The 16,654-nt window shown below is 32.6% G+C and overlaps 2 protein-coding genes across 2 annotated transcripts in view; both read right to left on the minus strand.

Annotated features, from left to right (window-relative positions):
• The window catches only part of LOC105157803 (E3 ubiquitin-protein ligase SPL2), a 6,311-nt gene extending 463 nt beyond the window's left edge, over positions 1 to 5,848 (minus strand). Inside the window, exons 1-6 of the mRNA XM_011074282.2 lie at positions 5,393 to 5,848; positions 2,540 to 2,641; positions 1,601 to 1,771; positions 1,388 to 1,509; positions 741 to 860; positions 1 to 4 (exon numbers count right to left, since the gene is read on the minus strand). The exon at positions 1 to 4 is cut by the window's left edge and continues 463 nt beyond it. Coding sequence (XP_011072584.1) covers positions 1 to 4; positions 741 to 860; positions 1,388 to 1,509; positions 1,601 to 1,771; positions 2,540 to 2,641; positions 5,393 to 5,794 — 921 coding nt within the window. The 5' untranslated portion in view covers positions 5,795 to 5,848. The remainder of the gene's footprint in view (positions 5 to 740; positions 861 to 1,387; positions 1,510 to 1,600; positions 1,772 to 2,539; positions 2,642 to 5,392) is intronic.
• Positions 7,198 to 10,418, minus strand: LOC105157804 (2-hydroxy-6-oxononadienedioate/2-hydroxy-6-oxononatrienedioate hydrolase). Its single transcript, XM_011074283.2, has 5 exons — positions 10,034 to 10,418; positions 9,389 to 9,805; positions 8,117 to 8,209; positions 7,914 to 7,981; positions 7,198 to 7,829 (listed from the first exon to the last, which is right to left on the minus strand). The coding sequence occupies exons 1-5, from the start codon at positions 10,337 to 10,339 to the stop codon at positions 7,715 to 7,717; spliced, it is 999 nt and encodes a 332-aa protein (XP_011072585.1). The 5' UTR covers positions 10,340 to 10,418; the 3' UTR covers positions 7,198 to 7,714.

Genomic DNA, 16,654 nt, shown 5'->3' on the forward strand with positions numbered 1-16,654 from the left:
ATTCCTATGCAGAATGAGCCATATGAAGAACTACCAATAGAGTGATGCTACTTTGCCTTCTAGAATTTAATGCTATTAACAAATGACACAAATAAATATACATAATATCTGATGGATGATATGCAAAATATGTTCTAAGTTGCAAACAAAGTTTCCAAGCAATAAAGTGAGCTGGAAATAGTCAATTCTGTGAAAGAAAGGTTTCAGAAGATCTGCCAGCCAGGATCCTAGATATCTTCTGATAATAGGAAAGAGCATTGCTGAATCTAATAAAGTTGTAATGACAATTAGGAATACAGTTGGAGACCCCAAAAGGGCCAAAACAAGTGGCTCATGCCCAAGTCCTCCATAGAACTAGGAATATAATTGACAATAGAAATTTTGCAATTTTCTTGGACATGGAAACTGAAAACAGAGAGCTTTCCGGAACATTCTTGTGTAAAGAAGATTGTTTGAGTTCCCAATGCATACACAATCCTGTTGTGTGTGTATATATATATATTATGCGTGTATTAGTTTTCCTGTAAAAATTTGGTAAGTGAGAGGTGATATTTTAATTGACAAAGTAAAAAATTGACAAACTCGACATTAAACAAATCAAAGAGGGAATGATAATTGCTATCATGCAAACATGAATTTCAGTATTAATTGACATCATTACTAAAACCTTTCTACAGAACCTGCAACTTTTTGACAATATAAGGCCAAATCCAAGCAATATAAATTGTTGTGGTATGTACCTTGCAATAGAATAGCCAAGGATACCTATAGCAAGTGAACCAAAAACAAGTCCACTCCACATCAATACTTTAGTTTTGAAGGAAAGATCTGCCACAAGTTGATCCTTTGTCAAATCAGTCCTACAAACACAGACCTGCAATCAGCTTTGTGGGATCTCTCTTATTGAAAAAGAAAACAGAAAGAAGGATAATACTTAGATGTTGATAGAAAACCATTTATAACATGACTTATATCTAACTTGCTTTCCAGATAACAATATTTGTCAAAATAAAGATTGATTTGAGTTCGACCATCAAGGGATAAATAAGCCTTCTGTGGGATAAATAGTCTCAAACACAATGTCAATAGGTTGCTTCAAATCTGATTGCATAAACCATAGGTTTATTTTGTCCACATTAGCTAATACAGAAAGATATTCAGTCATGCCGCTACTTAAACTGATAATCCCAACCCCACAAGAAACCACATAACCTAATCCAACCTAAGTGAGCTTAAATCCTTTTACTGAAATATTTATGGAATCCTAACTAGACTTTCCAATCAAGCAAGACCAAGACTTATGAGCAAAAAGACGGACAATATGTGTAAGGAAAACATAGTCTTGGAGTCCAATATCATAGCTATGATTTACTGGAAATTGACATACAAAAAGTAAGGAAGATCTTTGCATGATTTGATTTCAAGAATCCCATTCTTAATATTGCAAATGCCAACAGCAGTTATATCCTTTCCAAGAGGAAGTATTTTCTCCTCATAAAGCAGTCCAACCTGCAAGAAAAATGGGCAAATTTAAGTAGAGAGAAAGAATACAAAACAACTTTTATCAAAAAATGGTGCTATATAATAAGATTAAACTAACAGGATACTCAAGACCGAACAGCGCCTGAAGAAAAGTGTAAGGAGAAGCATTAATAGGCTGCAAGTGCTGATAAACTGTCATGAGAGGTAGTGGATGTCTGGATCCTTCCATGTTGACAACAAGATAATCAGACTGAGGCCATTTTCCCTCTTCAACAAGAATAAAAGGAACCTGAGGAGAAAAATCCCATGCACACATCATTAAACATCAACCTCAACAATATTGGCCTGAACTGCACACGAAATTATTAACAAAAAGAGATATACCATACAACCAATATTAAGATTCTATGATGATCAAGGTGTAAACAATTTTCGCAAATCCAAAGTACTTTTCGCACGATGCAACCAGAAAAGAAATAAGCTGCAACTTCCACTCTATATGCATCATGCACTGATGACAACCGCACAGGCTACAGATTTTCAAAAATAATTTACACATCAGTAATACGATTCATTAGCATCTCAATTCAGCAGCAGATGTCTAGCGTTCAGTGACAAAAAACACAGTAACCGGCACACAGACAGCAAAGACAGTGAAATATTCCTCTTCGACTAATCATTATGGGCTGGTGTCATGCAAAAGCAAAAAGCAGATAGCAACAGAACACATCAAGTCAACAATTAAACCAGTTGTGTAGAACTTGATAAGGTAATGAACTTAGAATAGATGTAGCCCAAGCTGCCCAATGAAAGCAAATATAACATGTCACAAGGATAAACAAAAACCAAGAACAGAAACAAACTGGATTGACTAAGCTTTGTTTTTATAAGCTGTCACCGTATAACTCACAGATAAAGAATCTTAGCAGTCATTATAGATGACTTCATGTCAGAAAGTTGTGCTTTCTGACATCAACGATCAAATGTCTGTCTGTAAATTTTAAAACAATAGATAAAGTTTGGAAATTTCATGACTGTCGAAATAAAAACTAATTACCGTTCTTATTGAGGAAGACTCTTGCTCTTTCCATGATCTTCCAAGTACAGAGCGCAGGTCTGCAGTCCATCCAAAGACACCCCTCCATTCGTTGTATATACACTTCAAGGGGTAAATGAAAAGAAGAAATGTTAACTGAATAAAGCAATTAATCTTATCCCATGTTCAGAATGAGAAGTTGAATAGAGAAATTAGTGCTTGATATATGGAGTTTTCACACTAGAATTAGGAGGAAAATCTAAAATACTCGGGTGTGCTGCACCGAAAATTTGTGATAACTGTTTCCCGTTTCCAGAGAGCATACAAGTTGAACTTTATTTTATAGTGTAACATCTAAGAAATCCAGATGACAGCAACTCTCTGAAATTGTTGTTGGACACTTGAAATTGATTCTTCATATCATACAAAAATCAACACAAAATAAATTGCAGCATTTGCATTTCCAATTCTAAGCTTCAAGTCCTAGAACGAACACTATGTTAAAACGTTTACAGAAAACTATCTTAGGAGGAAAATCTAAAATACTCGGGTGTGCTGCACCGAAAATTTGTGATAACTGTTTCCCGTTTCCAGAGAGCATACAAGTTGAACTTTATAGTGTAGCAAGACATCTAAGAAATCCAGATGACAGCAACTCTCTGAAATTGTTGTTGGACACTTGAAATTGATTCTTCATAATTACCAAAAATCAACACAAAATAAATTGCAGCATTTGCATTTCCAATTCTAAGCTTCAAGTCCTAGAACGAACACTATGTTAAAACGTTTACAGAAAACTATCTTAGGAGGAAAATCTAAAATACTCGGGTGTGCTGCACCGAAAATTTGTGATAACTGTTTCCCGTTTCCAGAGAGCATACAAGTTGAACTTTATAGTGTAGCAAGACATCTAAGAAATCCAGATGACAGCAACTCTCTGAAATTGTTGTTGGACACTTGAAATTGATTCTTCATAATTACCAAAAATCAACACAAAATAAATTGCAGCATTTGCATTTCCAATTCTAAGCTTCAAGTCCTAGAACGAACACTATGTTAAAACGTTTACAGAAAACTATCTTAGGAGGAAAATCTAAAATACTCGGGTGTGCTGCACCGAAAATTTGTGATAACTGTTTCCCGTTTCCAGAGAGCATACAAGTTGAACTTTATAGTGTAGCAAGACATCTAAGAAATCCAGATGACAGCAACTCTCTGAAATTGTTGTTGGACACTTGAAATTGATTCTTCATAATTACCAAAAATCAACACAAAATAAATTGCAGCATTTGCATTTCCAATTCTAAGCTTCAAGTCCTAGAACGAACACTATGTTAAAACGTTTACAGAAAACTATCTTAGGAGGAAAATCTAAAATACTCGGGTGTGCTGCACCGAAAATTTGTGATAACTGTTTCCCGTTTCCAGAGAGCATACAAGTTGAACTTTATAGTGTAGCAAGACATCTAAGAAATCCAGATGACAGCAACTCTCTGAAATTGTTGTTGGACACTTGAAATTGATTCTTCATAATTACCAAAAATCAACACAAAATAAATTGCAGCATTTGCATTTCCAATTCTAAGCTTCAAGTCCTAGAACGAACACTATGTTAAAACGTTTACAGAAAACTATCTTAGGAGGAAAATCTAAAATACTCGGGTGTGCTGCACCGAAAATTTGTGATAACTGTTTCCCGTTTCCAGAGAGCATACAAGTTGAACTTTATAGTGTAGCAAGACATCTAAGAAATCCAGATGACAGCAACTCTCTGAAATTGTTGTTGGACACTTGAAATTGATTCTTCATAATTACCAAAAATCAACACAAAATAAATTGCAGCATTTGCATTTCCAATTCTAAGCTTCAAGTCCTAGAACGAACACTATGTTAAAACGTTTACAGAAAACTATCTTAGGAGGAAAATCTAAAATACTCGGGTGTGCTGCACCGAAAATTTGTGATAACTGTTTCCCGTTTCCAGAGAGCATACAAGTTGAACTTTATAGTGTAGCAAGACATCTAAGAAATCCAGATGACAGCAACTCTCTGAAATTGTTGTTGGACACTTGAAATTGATTCTTCATAATTACCAAAAATCAACACAAAATAAATTGCAGCATTTGCATTTCCAATTCTAAGCTTCAAGTCCTAGAACGAACACTATGTTAAAACGTTTACAGAAAACTATCTTAGGAGGAAAATCTAAAATACTCGGGTGTGCTGCACCGAAAATTTGTGATAACTGTTTCCCGTTTCCAGAGAGCATACAAGTTGAACTTTATAGTGTAGCAAGACATCTAAGAAATCCAGATGACAGCAACTCTCTGAAATTGTTGTTGGACACTTGAAATTGATTCTTCATAATTACCAAAAATCAACACAAAATAAATTGCAGCATTTGCATTTCCAATTCTAAGCTTCAAGTCCTAGAACGAACACTATGTTAAAACGTTTACAGAAAACTATCTTAGGAGGAAAATCTAAAATACTCGGGTGTGCTGCACCGAAAATTTGTGATAACTGTTTCCCGTTTCCAGAGAGCATACAAGTTGAACTTTATAGTGTAGCAAGACATCTAAGAAATCCAGATGACAGCAACTCTCTGAAATTGTTGTTGGACACTTGAAATTGATTCTTCATAATTACCAAAAATCAACACAAAATAAATTGCAGCATTTGCATTTCCAATTCTAAGCTTCAAGTCCTAGAACGAACACTATGTTAAAACGTTTACAGAAAACTATCTAAGGAAGCTAAATCACACAAGCAGTATTTCCAACTCTACATCTAAACCATCTAAAAGCTGCTGATTCTAACGAAACGGAACGTCGCTAAATGAAACGGGCACAAGAACATAAAAATGGAACATACAGTTTGAGTTCGCTGCAAGATCACGCCCTTTTCCCCCGACTCCTGAGAAACAACCAAATTCGTACCCCTCAAGCTCTTCCAATTCCCCTTCTCCGCAGCAGGTTTCACCTCCACGCTACCCCTAACGATCACCAATTTTCCACCCTCAGAATCCAAATTAGAAGCACTTCCGTCATCCAGACGAGAACTATCAGAATCATTCTCCTCGGAAAGGATGGAGCGAAGGTCCGACGGCTGCGCAGACGGGGCCTGGTGGATTCTGCGGAGGGCTGATGACGTAGCAGTATACTTCCGTATTGTGCGGCAGGCCACATAGGCAACGGCGAGGCCGAACAACGCACCGTCCGCCGCCATCGCCAGATGCGCCAGCACCGCCGCCGCGGCGCGGTCGTGCACCGACATCGTCTCTCCCACAGCTGCTCTCACCGATCGATTCTCGTCGTCTTTGTAAAAAATATGTGATGTCCTATTCCAATGGCCCAGCCCAAAACAGCATGACCAGTCACTCGGGTGGCTGGCCCATCCCTCAAGCCCAGCCCAAATCCACTTACCTGTCCCATCCAGTCCAACCCGGTCTCACAATTATATAACTATTTGACTGCTGATTAAAGGTCAAAACCCTAACCCTATTCCCAACTCTACATTGTTCTTCATTTTTCTTGATTTTTTTTTTTTTTCCAGCATATTTTTCTCTCTCTCGATAATCAATGGCCTCCTCTTATCTAAGCGCATAATTGAAAACAAAAATACTCTTCTTCTTCCTCATTCTCAAAGTATTCTTTGTAAACTTAATTCTTTTGTGAAATTTGAGTTCAACCTTTGTGCGTTTAGTCTTTGTGGTATTGGGTATCTAACAACTGTATGGGCTTTTGTCACTGAATTTGACTTTTTGAGCCCATTTTTCTGAGATTTTCTATTTTTCGTTAATATTATTTAAATTTGTAGATAATCTTTATTTATTCCTTTATTGTTGATTTGTAATAATAATTGTATAAGGAAATTTTCGAACCTATTTATCTTATCTAATAGTTAGATAGGTTTTGATTTATGAGCTTCACTACTGGGTGGTTGATACCCAACAACCTTCTTTGTGATATGTGAGTGTTTCTGGCTTTTTCACCTCTTTTTTTCCTCCGTGTAAAAGAAATAGAGATTTATTTATTATTTTAGAACGTTGAAACTAAAATACTCTTCTTTGTAGAAGGAGGAAGAAGAGACGTCAAATTCCAAACTATGATATTATTATTATTTATGAAATAATGAATTTAATAATTACAATTATTATTCACATAAATATTAGTTTCAAAAAATATCTCTGAGTCGATTTGCAATTCACTGAACTTATATAGGATCTTGATGAGGTTCAAATGTAGAAAATTTCCAGTATAGAAATTTATAGAAACCTCCAGAATAATAATTTCACCTATATTTATTGAAATTATAATTTGTCATCTAAAATATGTTATATTCTTACACTTTGATATTTAAATTTTTTTATGTCAATTTATCATCTCAATTTATGAAATTTATACTTTACGATGTATGACTATTTTCCAATTGATTCTTTTATTAGAAAAATATCATATGTTGCGTGACCGTCTCACAAATGCCTCATACTCCTATAATGAGTTATTACCAAAAATATTTATTATTTTTTAAATAACAAAAAAATATTTGTAATCAAAAGTGAGGTACTTAGTTGGAAAAACTCAATACTCATGAATTAAAAGATTTCTCTCTCTCTCTTGATCAGCATATATATTTAAGTACAGGAAACGAGAAGATCAGAAAGATAAAAAAGAAACTTTTGAAATTTAGAGGGATTTTGTAATTATTTCAGCTGTCACTAAAGATATATGACATGGGAACTTTAATGAGCAACAGAAGATCTTTCAATCCAACTACCGTCCACTTCTTCAATCTGGGAAGATACCACTCATTTGCAAAAGGTTGGGAACATCAAACAGAGCAGAATTATGGACAACAACACAACTTCATTTTAGGAAACTAAAACACACACACACATGGACAGACGTACTATCTCCGAGGATCTCAGCTTTGAATGATTTGATCCAGGGGAGTGCCTTCTGAAGAAGCTGCCATCGAATATCTTGTTAGGTGCAGAAGAGCTAAAGGATTACCTCAAGCACCTGACTCAGGTCGATTATGAAGTAGGATAGCCTTTCATTCTCCCTCTTTCGACCATCTAAAGGGGGTTGAAAGCCCGATTGACTAATGTCCCTCGGGTTTATGATTAGTAAGGATATTGTTCATTTTTTAGGGTCTAACTGATTGCATTGCCGTTTTCTTTCCCCCACAAAGTCAGTAGGGTAAGATAAATCCTTTTATCAAAGCATTCAAGGAATCGGGAGAGTCGATATTTGCTGCATGTCCCATATCCTGAATTACTTCCAACTTACACTTAGGGCCCAAGTTGCTGCAATTCACAAAAGATAACTCTTCAAACTTGCAACAAAAATTAAAGCAAGAAAATATTCTTTGAAGGTGAAAAATTAAGTACCTTTGCAAATGATAGGCATAGCTCAGAGGGAAGATCTTATCCTTGTCGCCCCAGATAAGCAATGTTTCCTACACAAGGTGATATCGTAGTGACAAGATCTATTCGTCAGCAAGAGACTATGGTTTGCCTTGCAAACATACTTCCTATTCTGTGATAACACTCGTTGTTTACCATACAGAACATAATGTAATAAGTGAACTTACCTGACATAGAGTTTGAATTCCACATTCTGCTTTCTTTGCCAACAAATATTCCACCAGCTCCTTTTTCCCTTTCCTGTTTGCGTTGTACATTACCTTTCAACAGAATGTGTAAGTGAGATGTCTTGTTTAACAAATGTGTCAAGTGATGCAATTCTAAGTAACAACATATTTAATCATTCAGCCAATTCTAACTTTAAACTTTTGACTTGTCTATTGTTGGTGATTTTCAGGTAATGGAGGTTATATTGTATCCCAAGAAACAAAACACCAAAGAAACACAAAGTAATTAAGCTCCAAATGTGCACAATTGATGGAAAGAACAAATGATCATTAGTCAATCACCTTCACACCTCATTTGCAGAGTTTCAGAAGTTCTTTTTCAGCTTATAGAATTCATCTATTTTGGAAAAGGTCATTAGTTACCGCTAGGCACAGGGACTGTCATTCACAAGAATACACCAAAGACCTTCATGTGGCAACCAATTCTCATAAGCTCAAGTATCATGAACAAATCAGCAATTCATGATGATATAGTGGAATAAATCATCTAGGTGTCTAGTTCAAACTTTCTTCGTTTTCTCACTTCAGAATCCCTACCTGCTATGTTTGGCTGATTTGAAGTAACAAGGGAGTGAATAATCTAGTCCAACTATGGGAACATGGGGGGTGATATTTTTAAATGAAGATAACTATTTGGTTAACGTAAACTCTTGCTTAAACATACTGAAGCTGTAAAATACATAAACGTCCAATAATGTGGTAGCACCAACATTTGCAAGAAAAACAAACCAAGGACATCATTTCAAGAATATACACTCGTCTTCTTATTTCATTTATAGTTTACAAACTTTTCAACAAATCAATCAATAACTTGCAACGCCCTAAAAAATTTTGATATCTATGATCTCGTGTTCTGTGTGGCATTATATTATATTAATCCCGTAGAGCTAACTAGCTTGAAGGCCAGCTAAATGTTGATGATGTGATCCTAGGATGAACTCGTCGAGGTCATACAAGAACTTTCCAATCACAACACTATTCTGGTCATCATCATCAATATAGTAGCCTTATCAACAAGGACAGCAACGACAACAACAATCTACTAATAATAATTGTGATAGCAATAATATGACAAAAAAGGCATAAAAGAAAAGGAGGAATAGGTCACTATTAGACAACGAGAAGAAACACATGCAACCCCAGCCAACCGCAAACCTGATTACAATAAGAATTCCTGCAATATCATGCAATGAATGCATTAGGCGCACTCACATCAACAAACTCCTGGAGGATGAAATCCGGGGCCCACTTAAAAGGATTTGACCTGTAAACTGATTTCTCCACCAGCAGCCGTAGCCCCTCCGGCTTCTCTGGCAAGAGCAAATCCAATATATCGACTCCCAGGCTTTTCAGGTGCATCCCCTTCTGATCCTCCGTGCACCCAACTCCACTACTCACGATCACCAATTTCTCCACCATCTCCGAATAAATCTCAGCCATTCGATACCCCACGTACCCTCCGTAACTGATACCGTACACTGAACACCTCTCAACACCCAATCGTTTCAACCCGGCGACCACACATTCCGCCTGGAAAGTTTCGCTACGGTTCGTACAATTCGTGTGGGATTTTCCGAAGAAGAGAAGGTCGGGTATGTAAAGGTTGAACGACTCGGCTAGTTGCGCCACCTACAGGATTTGCAAATCAAATCAAACTCAGAATCTCAAATAATCACATAACTAATATTCAGATCAATCGCAAATAAACATAAAATTTAACTGAAAACCAAAAAACTTCAGTCGATAGCTGTTTGATATATACACAAATTGCTCGTACAAGAAGAAATCATTTGAGCAAGAAAAAGTACAGGAAGGCCAAAAACCCTTGAACCAATGGAAACAAATCTTACTACCTACCTGGTAAACAAATTGCCATCTGGAGTTTCCACCATAACCATGGATCATTATCAAATTGGGCTTGCTAAATTTGCGATGGGCGGGACCCCAGAAATGCATGGTAGTCTGATCATCTAAATCGACGCTGCATTGAACCAGGTTGCAGGAGAATGAGAAATAGAAGGACAGCAATGCTTCAATCATGGGGACGAAGACTGGGAAGCGTCGGATTTTGGGGAAGGGGGAGAAGAGGTATTGCGAAAGGGTGGCCGTGAGGGATAGGTAGAAGGAGAGGAGATGGCGGAGGTATCGGCGGAGAGTTTCCATCGGCGGCGGAGCTCTGGAAAGCTGGACAAAAACTGATGGGGAATTCGAGAGCTTCTTTTATGAGTTTTTTTTGTAATGTTTTCTTGGACAATTTTGAGTGGAACTATAATTATATATATAGAAAAAATAAAATATTTTTTTCCAAATTAATTATTTTTTTATAATAAATTATACAAATACAGATGCGACCATTTTGAAATGTACACTATCATATATAATTTCGACCCTTGAAATATTCAGAAACAGTTAAAATTGGCGTATTAATACGTATTAAAAACTCAAAACAATTGCATCTAAAAATTAGAACAATATGTTGAAAATATATTTTTAAGGATTAAATACATTTTTGGTTTCGTAATTTAAGTCATCTGGCATTTTCAACATTTAGATAGTATTTTAGTCCTTCATCTTTTTAATTTTCGTCTGTGTTTACCCTTCTTGCCTTGTTGAGGATGAACCCCGACGAAGAAAAAATTAAAATAATATAGAACCAAAATACTACATTCGAAAAGCAAAAGATAAAAAATATTGGCAATAGGGCCCCAATTAAGGTCATGTGAGATGGATACGAATTTTTCTAACGAGAAATGTGAAATTCAATGAAAAAAAATGATTGAAATTGTAAAAATTAAAAAGATATAGAACCAAAATGCTACTCTAAAAAATTTAAAAATAAAAACACCAAATAATCTAAATTACGGAATTAAAAATATATTTAAACTTAGTTTTTATATATATATATGATATGTAAAAGATACAAGATATGTGAAAAATGTGTAATGAATTGCATAATTAAACTATGGCTTAGGATATGTGGATTGAATTTTGAAGTATTTATATCAACAATAATTATAATACAATTGTACTTATTTTATGTGTATCACTACAATAATTTATTTTCAATTATCATCGAACATGAGCTGCAAATTACATGTTCAAAATGTCCTCTGTCTCGTACTACTTGTTGGTTTTATTAATATTTGGATATTGTAAATATTTCGAATATATATCCAAGAATTTATCTATAAGTGACAAGTATATTAGGTATGGTTTTGATATAGTCTGATTTTTTTTCAAGTTATAAATTGTTTTTAGATAATTTGAATTAGTATAAATCTTTAATAATCATCCGTGCTTTGTCGATAAAAATAAAGTGGAAATGAAGATAAATTTTTGTACGTGTCTTATTCATTCACTACAAAAAAATATAATATTTAATTATGGCTACTTGTCATGGTTAATAATAAAATAGTTGTAGCAAATAGTCATTGACTACGGCCATGCAATGGTTGTTGGTCGTAGTATCTACGAGACTGGCTAAAATATTTGTTATGGCTAAATAACATTTTTTTGGTGGGAAATTTATGCTTTTACATCGTTTTATCTAACCGTGATCACTAAAAAGTATTTGCCATGATTTTTAGTTTATAGCTATTAAAATTGTAGACAATAGTAATTTTTTTCTTGTATAATAAGATTATTTTCCCTATAACTTTATGATGATGTAGGCAAGCGTCCCACATTAGTTGTAGACGATAAGCTTGAGTGGTTTATAAGCCTCAGGCTTCCTCTTTCTAGCGAGTCATCTTTTTAAAACAAAATCGTGAGGCTCATACGAAGTCAGAGCAGATAATATATACCTCATGGGATGGGGCTTCGTAGTGGGAACGAGGTCATGTGCCTTCCTTCCCAAAGCCCCTTACGCGGGAATGATGATGTAGGCAAACGTCTCACATTAATTGCATATAAGAGAAGCTTAAGTGGCATATAAAACTCAAGGACTTCTCTCCCTAGCAAGAGGCGTTTTCAAGATAAAACAGTAAGACTTACACGAAATCAGAGCAGACAATACCTCATGGGATGGGGCATTGATTGAGTCGCTAGCCGCATCACTTTCCAATTCATGTTTGATGAGATTTTAGTGCATAATTGTTAAAATTTTAGCAATTCACAAACGTATTTAATTTATACTACAGTAATACGAGATTTTATTTTTTTTATTAATTACTCCGTATATGCATGCCTTATAATAATTTTATTATTATATACAATTTTAACATTTGTAACTCGATTGACATCGTTTAGTAACACTAAAAAATTATACATCAGAGGAGTTTGTGCAATAGCCAAGCCATATCTTATTTCCTCAAATTTATATATGTTGTAACTAAATATTGAATTTCAGTGAATAAAATGTTATAGAAACAACATTTTACTTATTTGGTTTCGAAAAATGTAGTACATTTACAATTTATAAATATATTTATTAGAGAAATTTCCGTACTTAAATATTATTTTGCATGTCGGATGTTAATTATTTTCAAATATTATTTTGCACGGAATTGGAATTCCAATTCATTTTAAGAAAAAATTTCTATACTACTAATTCAAATAAGTAGAAATATATTTTTTCAATAATATCTAAAATTGATATTAGTCTGAGTATTATTTTTCTTGAATTTATAAATGTATATGTATGCACATATATGCAGACTTATCGTTTATGTGTTATGTATCTAGCACATACTTAAAAAATATAATGTACATATATATGTTGAAAATATACACGAGACTATATCTAATTAGTAACATAATGAAATATGTATTAATAAAAATTGATATATTATTGACGTACTCATCAAATCAATATATTTGTACGTAAAAATTTATACATACACATACATGTTAATAATTACATTTCCGTATACATATTAATGATATTAATTTATAGTTGAAAATATTGATAATGGAAGTATTTTTATTAATTTACGTCTGTGCAATAATTTCACTTGTTATTGTGTGCAACTAATTACCAAACTAGTAAAACAAATTTGCAATATTTCCTGCATGATTCTTATACAACAAATATAATAACTTCAAATTACAAGCATTAATGAGATTTTAATTCAAAAATCAAATTTTATACTTTGAATTGCATCACTCTCAAACAATCTAACATGGATGAGCTTAATCTCAATTAAGGACTAACCATATATTTTATCTTACTAAATTATTTTGATTCACATATTAATACCACGGCCGTTATATTTGCTTGTTACCATTGCAAAATAAACAAAATTTTGTAACTAAGATTTTGTTTAATTGTTAGAACTCATCATTGTTGTGATTGAAGTGTGAAGTTGCTTTATTGTATATGTGTTGAAAATATTACACGGGCTATTTCTATTTTGTAACGTAATAAAACTTAGATATATTAACCTGCTCATGATATTAATATACCATACATACGTAAAAGATTATACAGATATACATACATATTATTAATGCTTATGTATACATACGTATACATATTTATGATATTAATTTGTAATTGACTACGACGTACAAATTATATATTTTCTTGACGGACGTATTTTTATTAATTCACCTGTGCAGTAATTTCACTTGTTACTGTGTGCAACTAATTACCAAACTAGTAAAATATTTTTCAGTATTTCCTGCATGATTCTTATACAACTACTATAATAACTTGAAATTATAAACATTAATGAGATTTTAATTCAAGAATCAAATTTCCTACTTTGGATTGCATTATTTTCAAACAATCTACATGGATGAACTCAATCTCAATTAAGGACTAACCATGTATTCTATCTTGCTACTTATTTTTTATTGATATATTAATACCATGGCTATTATGTTTGTTTGTTACCATTGTAAAATAAACAAAAATTTGTGACTAAGATTTTGTTTAATTATTAGAACTCGTCTTTGTTGAGATTGAAGTGTGCAGTGGCTTTATTTTAACAATCGTCAGATATAATTAATAATGTTGCTATAATATTATAGTCTTTTTTCTGATTACCTTGTATAATGTATAACCTAAATCGAATGAGAAAAGGTTCAAATTGTAGCGGCTAGCATGTTTTGATTTACATACAAACGATAATGCAAAACAACTTTTGTTAGGGGGAAAAAAGGGTTCACAATCGTCTCTAATCATGTGCATCGGCCGCTTACATGCAAAGATAAAATTATTCTAATTTGAAATTTGCTTAAGAATATTTCATAATATAATTATGTATTTTGGTGAGAAAATTCATGTGTACATAAATTGTGAAATTAAGACTAAGAGTCATACATCATTTCTGCACTCTCTCATTCTTTGCACAAGCATGAAATCATGTAGTTGAATCAAAATAAAAACAAATTATTTATGTAATTTTACTTCAAATCAATGAGAAAAATGGGTAGCAACATTTTTATGTGTATAGCTCTTAAATTAATTATTATATCAACAAATAAATTATAATACAACTGTACTTATTTTAGGTGTATCACTAGAATTAAATTATTTTCATTCATCATCGAACATGAGTTACATTTACGTGTTCAAAATGATGGACGTGCTTGTTAGTTTTATTAATATTTTCATATAATAAATGTTTCAAATATATATTCAAGAATCATTTAGGAAAAATCGAGTTTTTATCCCATATAATAGGTTTATTTTCAATTTAGTCTTATTTGTTATACTTTTCTCACATATAGTCCCATATATTTTAAAAAGTTCTCAATATTAGTCCCAAGTCACTTTTTCATCCATTTTTTAACGGAAAAGTCACTTTTCCATCCAACACTTTTTCGTTAAAAATTGGCCAGAAAAGTGATCTGGGACTAGCATTGAGAATTTTATAAAATAAATGGGACTAAATGTGAGAAAAGTCTAACAAATTAGACTAAATTGAAAATGAGCTTAATATATGGGACAAAAATTGAGATTTTCGCAATTATATTTATAAGTGATGAGTATATATGTTAAGTACGACCTTGACTTTAAAAGCATCGATGTCTTTGATATTGTTTGAAAATAATCTGAATTACGAGTGAAATGTAATTTTGTCCTGTAACATAGATTATTAGACGTTTTTGTCATTTCACTTTCTATGGTAGTATTTTGGTCCTATATTTTTTTAATTTCTGCAATTTTAATGGTACAATATTGAATTCTAGTGAATAAAATGTTATAGAAATATTTTTTCCTTATTTGGTTTTTATTATTGTAGTAATACATTTGTACTTACCGTACTTAAATATTATTTTGCACGTCGGAGTGCAAATAATGCATAATCCACGGGTTAATTTATTTTGCATGGAATTGGAATCCCAATTCATTTTAACAAAAATTTTCTCTACCCACTAAATCAAATAAGTAGAATTATATTAGTTTTCAATGATATCAAAAATCAATATTAGTTTGAGTATTATTTTATTTTTTGCGTTTATAAGTGTATGTACGTATATATGGACTTATTGTATGTGCTATATGAAAAGAACATACTTCCAAAGTATAATGTACATGTTTTGAAAACATTACATGGACTATATCTATTTTATAACGTAATAAAATATATAATAATAAAAATTAGAAATAGTATTAACTTACTCATGATATCAATATGTTTATCCGTAAAAGATTATACAAATACACATACATGTTACTAATAGTTATGCTTACGTACGAATACATATTTATAATTGACTAATACGTACAAATTATATTCTCAATAGACGTATTTTTATTAATTCACTTGTGCACTAGATTTGCACTTTACTATGTGCAACTGATTACTAAACTTGTACTATAAATTTTCAATATTTACTGCATGATTCTTATAAAACTACTATAATATTATGACTTCAAATTACAAACATTAGTGAGATTTTATTTCAAGAATCAAATTTCACACTTTGGATTGCACTATTCTCAAACAATCTGATATGGACTCACTCAATCTTAATTAAAAACTAACCATGTACTCTATCTTGCTACCTATTTTCGGTTCATATATTAGTATTACGGACGTTATGTTTGCTTGTTACCATTGAAAAATAAACAAAATTTTGTGATTAAGATTTTGTTTAATTGTTAGAACTCATCTTTGTTGAGATTGATGTGTAAAGTTGCTTTATTTTAACAATTTGCACATATAATTAATATATTATTACTATAATATTAATAATCCCTTTTTTTTGTTACCTTGTAATGTATAATCTTTAATTTATTCTTTTGAATTTGTTCTTATCTAAATCGAATCGAAAAAAGTTCAAATTGTAGCAATTAGCAGTTTTGATTTACATACAAACGATAATGCAAACCAACGTTCGTTAGAAAAAGAAAAGAAAAAGAAAAAGGAATTTCTCAATCATATCTCAAATCATGTGCATCGCTTACGTGCAAAAATAAAAATTATTATAATTTAAAATTTTCTTAAAGAATGTAACATAATCTAATTATGTAATATAGTGAGAAAATTAATGTGTACACAAATTGTGAAATTAAGGGTAAGAGTC

Source organism: Sesamum indicum, linkage group LG3 (assembly GCF_000512975.1).
Source record: "Sesamum indicum cultivar Zhongzhi No. 13 linkage group LG3, S_indicum_v1.0, whole genome shotgun sequence".
In the NCBI taxonomy this organism is placed as follows: Eukaryota; Viridiplantae; Streptophyta; class Magnoliopsida; order Lamiales; family Pedaliaceae; genus Sesamum; species Sesamum indicum.